The sequence below is a fragment of the Helianthus annuus genome, chromosome 1, assembly GCF_002127325.2.
Source record: "Helianthus annuus cultivar XRQ/B chromosome 1, HanXRQr2.0-SUNRISE, whole genome shotgun sequence".
In the NCBI taxonomy this organism is placed as follows: domain Eukaryota; kingdom Viridiplantae; phylum Streptophyta; class Magnoliopsida; order Asterales; family Asteraceae; genus Helianthus; species Helianthus annuus.
Window position 1 is genome coordinate 81490207 of NC_035433.2, and position 8551 is coordinate 81498757.

The following is an 8551-nucleotide window of genomic DNA, read 5'->3' on the forward strand; positions in this document are numbered from 1 at the left end:
GCAATTATAACTTTTTTAGGAAAATATGCTTTTACTAATTTAGAATTGATATTTCAACAATATCTCATCTTAAACATCATATTTTGTACGTGCGTTTAAAAACTTTAGATGGTAGTTTAAGCTCCACAAAGTAAAACATTAAATAAGATAGTTAAGAATAGAGGTAAAAAAAAAAAAAAAGAAAAAGAAAAAAGTTGGATGTGTAATAATGAAACGGTTAAATTTGAAATTTAAAGTGTTTTAAATGATAAATTTGACATTAAAGTTACTAGTTTAAGTTCTCGTGTGTTACACGTGTTGTATAAATAAAATATACTTTTTATAAATATATTGATTTAATAAATTACAAATAGATGTAATTGTTACTATACTCACAATTGGTTCCGGTGTTACGACTATTAACATATTTTAACACCCCCATAATTATCAGTTAGTTATAATGAAGAGTTGGCTACGATTAAAGATGCAAGTTGAGCTAAAACGTACATTATGTAGATGACCCTGAATCTAAATTAGGTTGAAAATAAACATAATAAATGTAGTAAAGGAGTACATTTTGAACAACAAAATTTGAAGCCTTGTCTGGTAGGGAATGTTACAGAAACACATTAATTTCTTATGAGACTAAGAATCTAAATTAGATTGAAAATAAGCATAATACTCTAGTGACACGTCAATTATCCAAATTTTCCATTAAAAATAATCATTACATTCACTTTAAGATTCTTTAGTTATGACATTAAGACTTGTGTTGTATATTTTCTTTCATAAGATTGTTGTTTTCAGATTTTATTTTATGTAACAAGTTTGTTCTATGCATTTTCAATAACCTTTTTTATTTGATCTTTCTTTGCATTTCTTTAGAAAGTTTATGAAAATCATAAAATCAAACCTGAACTAAACCGTTAGTAATAATTCGGTTTTACTTGTCAACGGTTTAGTTTTTGTTTTAAACAATAAAAAACTGTTATGAACAATTTGCCTTACAGTTTAACCTAAGAACCGTAAAACCTAAATAGTAAACACTCCTAATCCTGAGATGTTGGCCCAGTGGTAAAAAGGTCTGCCCTCCCTAGTGGAGATGCAATTTTAATTCCCGCTTGGGCCATTTTCGAGGGACATCTGGGTGAAGGGACGAATCGAGATTTTAATCCCGGGTTTGAACCTTACGGAGGGCGAGAGTTTACGGATTCTATCTGCTTCCCGCGCATCAAGGGGGCTCGGTCTCATAGCGATTGAGGAGTCAACATTTGACATAACGTAAAGCAGGTGGATTTACACGTGCGATTCAAAAAAAAAAAAAAAAGTAAACACCACTATAAATATTATATGTATGAGTGATAAAGTTTAAATAACTATTTAATAACTTACAAAGTTGCATAAAAATCCCTAATAAAGTAATAATCATGTAGCACTCACTCTATATAATTGATCAAACCCACATCATTCATGCCCTAAAAAACCCATCAAATTTCACTAATCCAGCAGGTTCCAAATCATCAATCGGAACTACAAATCGATCATCTTCAACCTGCATGAAGGTACCTTCTGTTTCTCCATTTCACAATCACTAAAACAAATTAACTGCAAATTTTCAAAAAAATTTCGGTTCCGATACACTAAAACCCTAGAAAAACATTACAGATCAAACACCCAATTCTTCAATTTTGTAATTGTTGTTCTTATTGTGTTAAAGATTGGACCTTTTGAATGTTGCTGATGCATTATTGAGTAGAAATGAAGGTTATGTTACTTGCTTGTATGTATCTTGTTTGAATGATTGAATCTGATTATTGGATTGTTTTTGTGTTTTGGGTTAAATTGTTACATAAGTGAAGTGATTAATAGTTATGATGAAATTTTAGCTCTTTTTATGTTCAGTTCTTGTGTCTTTGATTGTTGTTTATAGGGGCACTGTTTTGTATTATGTTTCTTGGAGCTAGTTAAGTTTAGAATGCAATAATCTGTTTCAAATAGTTAGTTTTACTAGCAATTTAGAAAGAAGAAACCCCCCCCCCCCCCCCCCCAAGTAAAAACAGATTTTTTTTTTTTTTTTTTTTTTTTTTTTTTTTGTGTGTGTGTTAGTGTTACCTGAGAAACTGGAGTAGTTAGTGAAATGACGGGTATCGTTTTCGTTCGGATTACATAAATCTAAATTGCTAGTAAAACTAACCATTTGAAACAGATTATTGCATTCTAAGAGTTAAATGTCATTTAGTCCCTGTGGTTTGGGCTATTTTGCAAGTTTAGTCCAAAGGTTTCATTTTTCGCATGTGGGTCCAAAAAGGTTTCACCGTTGCCATTTTAGTCCACTGGGTTAACTTCATCCATTTTTTCTGTTAACGAGAATGACAATTCGGTCATTTTAGATATAATTATGTTAACTAGAAGGGCAATTCGGCCATATAAAATGACCGAATTGCCATTCTCTTTAAGATAAATAATGGATGACATTAACCCAGTGGACTAAAATGGCAACGGCGAAACATTTTTGGACCCATTGGCGAAAAATGAAACCTTTGGACTAAACTGACAAAATAGCCCAAACCACAGGGACTAAAATGGCATTTAACTCGCATTCTAAAGTCTAAACTTAACTAGCTCCAAGAAACATAATATAAAACAGTGCCCCTATAAATAACAATCAAAGACACAAGAACTGAACATCAAAAACAGTTTTTTTTTTTTTTGTGTGTGTGTGTGTTACCTGAGAAACTGGAGTAGTTAGTGAAATGACGGGTATCGTTTTCATTCGGATTACATAAATCTGGAGGTGGAATTTGAGTAGGTCGTATGGGTTGGGCAACGGGTCAAAAACATGTATTTTTTCGGGTTGACTCGCTCTTTGTTTTAACTGTTAAGGTTTTTTATTATTTTTTTTTATTTTTACATACCATAAGTGTGTCAAATATGGTTAACAAGGTCATAGTAACAGTAATTTAGTTTTTTTTTCAATAAAATGATATAAGGAGTTTTTTCATTAAAAATACACTTAGACCATGTGTAGTGGTAGGGGAAGATAATGGCCCCACCCTTAGGCGTTTTGTGCCATGTGGCAGTCCAGTCAGCATGTGGGCATTGTGGGGCATTATGTTAAAAGGGGTGTAGTGGGGCTTGAAATCTTGTGGGGCATTATATTCTAATAGAATTAAATAAAAAATAAAAACAAAAACCATAAACAAAATCTTATTCATGGTTTTACAAACTACATTTATCTGGAGATATAATATTCTGCCTTCACTCACTCAGTTTATCGTCGCAGGATCTTTATGGTTGAAAAATCAAAAGCAGTATCAACTAAAAGTATGGACCACCTCTCTAATACTTTTTCTTTGCTAGAAATGGACGTTGAGGATGATAGAATAGAGACTACCAGTTCCGCTAATGATCCAGAGAAACCCAATGGTATTATGTGATTCTAGAATTAATTTTGTGTTTTCATACTCCATGAAATTTTTCTAAAATCACTTCATCTTTTAACTGATCATAGTTGTTAATAGCTCTCATAGCTAGCGCTATAGCAAATAGCGTAGCATAGCACTCATGTGTCGCTATTTGATTTTGGCGCCTCCATAGCGGGATTTTAGTTCTTTTTTCTGCTTTAATATAAATATCGGGATTTTATGGGCATAAAATAGCAGGATTTTAGGTTTTTTTGTCAAGCATACATATAAAACAGCGTACAAAACAACTTATTAGGATATAATATACATATAAAATATTTCTAAAGTTTTCTCCTAGTGTGTCCCTAAACATAAAATAACGCCCGCTATTTCATCGCTATCGCTATGTAGCGTTTAGGTAGCTTGTCGATATCGTCCGCTATTCGCTATTAATAACTATGTAACTGATTAAAACTTTTGACTGAATTTAATCTTGATGGAATATAAAAATACGTAGCTACTTATTTGCTTGTTTGATTATGCAGGTGACGCTAAGAAAGAAACCGATAGTCATAAAAACGTGTTAGAAGGAGATTACCGGTTGCCTCTTGTGTGGATCGACTTGGAAATGACGGGTATCTTATTTTGACTTTTTTAAAAACAAATTGTATAGACTATTGTTTAGTTACCACTTACTTTTATATATCTGTAAAGAAAGTTATACAATCTTATTACTCACGTAGACAGTGCACATGCAACGTCTCCATAGTTAACAAATTAGTGGCTAAGGGGAGGGATCGTGAGAAAACTCGTTTTAACGAAAAACTAAAAAACTCCAGCAAAAACACGCTGCTGACCGCATGGAAAAGTGCTTGTGGTCCGCAAGGCAAAAGACGGTTTATTACACGTGTAATACATGATATATTACACATGTGTAATAGTAAGATGTTTTTCCAAAATTTTTATTTTTCAAATAATGCCGTATATCCAAAAAAAAAAAAAAAAAAAATTGGGAAAAAAACTGTACTATTACAGATGTGTAATATATCATGTATTACACGTGTAATACTAAAAATGCCCCATGTGGACCGCAAGCAAATTTCCATGCGGTCCGCAGTGTGTTTTTGCTGGAGTTTTTTAGTTTTCTCATTTATAAAGAGTTTTCTCATGATCCTCTTCCTAGTGGCTAATTAGTTGGTGATTTGAAACCAAGAACAATTAAGAAATATATGTGTTCGCGAACCGTTCACGAACGCTTATCGAACGAGATTCTATGTTCGTGTTCGTTTGTTAAGGAAATGAACTTGTTCGTGTTCGTTTGTTAATTTTAGGTAACGAAAAAAAAAAAAACGAACGTTGACGAAAATGTTCATGACCACAAATTGAAATAAACGAACACAAACAATCGTTCATGAACAAAATATATAATATACTAACACTTATTACTTATTAGATATTTAATTTGTTAGAATTTTGAAGTATTTAAATAAATATAAAAACTAAAAACACTATTGAACTGTCGAACACAAACGAACACGTTACCGAACGTTCACGAACATAAACGAACGAACACGACCTCTGTTCATGTTTGTTCATTTAACTAAACGAACGAAATTTCTTGTTCGTGTTCGTTTGTTTAATAAACGAACGAACACAAACGAACTTCCCACCAAACGGTTCACGAACTGTTCGCCGAACGTTTGGTTCGTTTGCAGCCCCTAACCATATTTGTATGTGCAGGATTGAATATTGAAGTAGATAGAATACTGGAGATTGCTTGTATAATCACAGATGGAAAGTTGAACAAATCCATAGAGGTAAGCCGATACACTCTTGGCATTTTTTTTAGGAAAAATTACAAGTTTTGTCCTTTATCTTTATACCACTTTTCAGGCGGTGTCCTTTTTAACGAATGTTGACAGGCGGTGTCCTTTACTAAGTATTTTGTTGCAAGTTTAGTCCTTCACACCCAACCCAGTTAGAAAACTCTGTTAATTGTTGGGTGTAAAGGACTAAACTTGCAACAAAATACCTAGATAAAGGACTAAACTTGCAACAAAATACCTAGTAAAGGACACCGCCTGTCAACAATTAACAGGGTTTTTTAACTGAGTTGGGTGTAAAGGACTAAAATTGCAACAAAATACCTAGTAAAGGACACCGCCTGTCAACATTCGTTAAAAAGGACACCGCCTGAAAAGTGGTATAAAGATAAAGGACAAAACTTGTAATTTTTCCTTTTCTTTTATCATGGTATTTTTATTACTATTATGTATAGTTGTGAAGTGGTAACGAACTATTTTATATACAAGTATATAACCAAATAAATCGGCGATCAAAGTGCATTGTCTAATCAGTTACTTAGTTCCATAGGATTTGAGTTTATATATTTCGTTGGCCCAGGGTCCCGACTTGGTTATACATCAACCGAAAAAGTGTCTTGATGAGATGGGAGAATGGTGTACGGAACATCACGCAGCAAGTGGTAAGTAGCCTCTAGCTTGTTATTTTTTGAAATAATAAAATATCGTAATTTCGAGTATAGACCATTTTGGCCTAACGGGTCGTAAAATTTATAGGTTTGACAGAAAAAGTGATCCAAAGTACCATTAGTGAAAAAGAAGCTGAACAACGGGTACTTACTTCAAAACCTCATTTTGGTTACTTTTATCCTTCAACATTTCAACATAGCTCATATGCGTTATGCAAATACCTACATAGAAAAATAAATATATAATTATAAAACCTGATTTTTTTTTCTGTAGGTTGTTGAGTTTGTCAAGAAACATGTGGGCACATACACTCCTCTGCTTGCGGGAAACTCAGTTTATGTTGATTTTATGTTCTTGAAGGTAAAAGAACCGAACAAACACGAATAAGACCTTGTTCGTGTTCGTTTGTTAAGAAATATATGTGTTCACGAACTGTTCATGAACACTTACCGAACGAGATTTTATGTTTGTGTTTGTCTGTTAAGGAAATGAACTTGTTCGTGTTCGTTTGTTAATTTTAGGCAAAATGAACGTTCATAAACACAAATGAACACAAACTAATGTCCATGAACACAAATGGAAACAAACGAACACAAACAAGCGTTCATGAACAAAATATATAATACACTGATACTTATTAAATAAAATATAAGAACTAAAAACACTAATGAACTATCGAACACACTCAAACATAAACGAACGCGTTACCGAACGTTCACAAACATAAATGAACGAACGCGGCTTTTTGTTCATGTTTGTTCATTTAACTAAACGAACAAAATTTCTTGTTCGTGTTCGTTTGTTTAATAAACGAACGAACACAAATGAACTTCCCGCTGAATGGTTCACGAACTTTTCGCTAAATATTTGGTTCGTTTGCAACCCTAAGAATAAGCAATTACCGAGTTTATAATTTGTCTTCACATTTCCCATTGTAAAAATAAATACCTGATATTAGCGGTCGAAAAATGGGTAGGTTGGGTAACTGGTCAAAACATGTAACCTTTTTGTACGGGTTGACCTAAACACACTTAATCTTATAAATGAGTGTGTTTAGAGATAATTCGTCTGTCAAATATGTATACAAAATTATATAATCTTAGATGTGTAATCTTTTTGTTAGTTATTTTACTTGAATAAAATGAAGTTATTGATTTTTTTTTTTTTTTTTTTGCAGAAATACATGCCTGAATTGGCTAGTCTATTCTCTCATGTAGTCGTTGATGTCAGCAGCATTAACGCCTTATGTGTTCGTTGGTTCCCAAGAGGTGTGTGAACTTTCATCATTTGTTTATAACTAGTTATTTTCTTGTATTTATACGGGCTTATTCATTGGTGTAAGGCAAAAGCAAGCTTTTTATTATAATATAAATCTTTATAAATAAAATTCTACCACCCATTGTTCTGTTTATGTTACAAAATACTTTAGTGATCCTCGAGACTACATGCAAAAGGATGTCATTTTTGTTGACATCCACTTATGCAAATCGCTTTTGTAACAAACAACACATATTTATAAAAAAAAAGGATGACCAAAAAAGAATTTTTAATAAGGTAGTCATGTAAACGAATCGAACATTCAGTGAAGTTCGTTTTTTAATAAATGAATGAACATGAACAAAAAGTTTTGTTCATTTAATTAAACAAGCGAACATAAACACATGTCTCGGTCGTTCATTTATGTTGGTGTATTGTTCATCTATGTTCACATGTGAATGCTTGTTTATGTTCGTTCGTCCATTCGTTTATGCACATCATTTATGTTCGTTTGTATTTATTTAGAATATCAACCAGTGAACATCAACAAACACTCGTTCATGTTTGTTTTGTTCGTGTTCACGCCTGCAAAAAAGGGTTTACGGGTCATCCCACTCATTGTGCTACCTTTATTTAAACCGTTTTTATTTTTATGTACAGATAAAAAGAAAGCTCCAAAGAAGGAGAAGAACCACAGGGCGATGGATGACATCAAAGAAAGCATAGCGGAACTCAAATACTACAAGGAAAATGTCTTCAAACCACTCAAGTCTAAGAAGTAACAACATCAAATGTGAGAATCATGTATGATGCAAAACTGGATTTATTTAAGGTGGAAACTTTGGGTCAAATCCGTAACCTAGGGGGGTCAAAACAGGTCGGTTAGGTCAGGTCGGTGCGTAAGCATTTATTTTTTGAAGTGTTTGATATGATTAAGGTATGATATTATATATTAAGTTGTGTTTTGGATGTGCCTTATAATCAAGTGTTTTGTGTTTTTGTTAATCAATTATTAAGCATTTTCAAATTTGTTCAAAATGCTGTACTTTTTATAAAATTTAAAGTATATGTGCTTTTTATAAGTAGTTGACATTGACTTTTTTTTTCTTTGATATGAATGCTTTATACCAGTTTTTTTTTCTTTGTAACATAAATCATTATATGAAAATGATCTATCTGAGCCGGTGGGAGGTGACCACCACCCATTGGCCATCACCATCGTTGACGGTTGTCAATGATCACCTATCGCTATTGTTTACTCTTACCTTCCACCAGCAACGTTGTCGTCCCCAACACATCCTCTACCAACGTCGTCATCTATACCAAGGGTCAAAACCGAGATGAAAAATCAACAATCTAAAATCGAACTTTGAAAACCCACAAGAGGCAATATGTGAAATTATGCACAAATGAATTATT

At 32.9% G+C, this 8551-nt stretch overlaps 1 protein-coding gene across 2 annotated transcripts; it reads left to right on the forward strand.

Moving 5' to 3' along the window:
* The first annotated feature begins 1382 nt into the window (after positions 1–1382).
* Positions 1383–8151, forward strand: LOC110870305 (oligoribonuclease). Of its 2 annotated transcripts, none has more exons than XM_022119494.2 (9): positions 1383–1541; positions 3263–3405; positions 3929–4018; positions 5124–5200; positions 5787–5868; positions 5963–6018; positions 6149–6235; positions 7053–7143; positions 7793–8151. In XM_022119494.2, exons 2-9 carry the CDS (start codon positions 3270–3272, stop codon positions 7912–7914), a joined length of 741 nt encoding a protein of 246 aa, XP_021975186.1. In that variant the 5' UTR covers positions 1383–1541; positions 3263–3269; the 3' UTR covers positions 7915–8151. The 2 variants fall into 2 exon arrangements, with proteins under 2 accessions (XP_021975186.1, XP_021975191.1); XM_022119499.2 differs by having other exon boundaries at positions 1393–1541; positions 3340–3405.
* Positions 8152–8551: the final 400 nt, after the last annotated feature.

Excerpts from the sequence above, each read along its gene's own strand:
- LOC110870305 (XM_022119494.2), top strand. The coding sequence starts at position 3,270 with ATGGTTGAAAAATCAAAAGCAGTATCAACTAAAAGTATGGACCACCTC. Across the intron at positions 3,406-3,928 it reads TGATCCAGAGAAACCCAATG|GTGACGCTAAGAAAGAAACC; the intron begins GTATTATGTGAT and ends TTGATTATGCAG. Across the intron at positions 5,201-5,786 it reads AGTTGAACAAATCCATAGAG|GGTCCCGACTTGGTTATACA; the intron begins GTAAGCCGATAC and ends TCGTTGGCCCAG.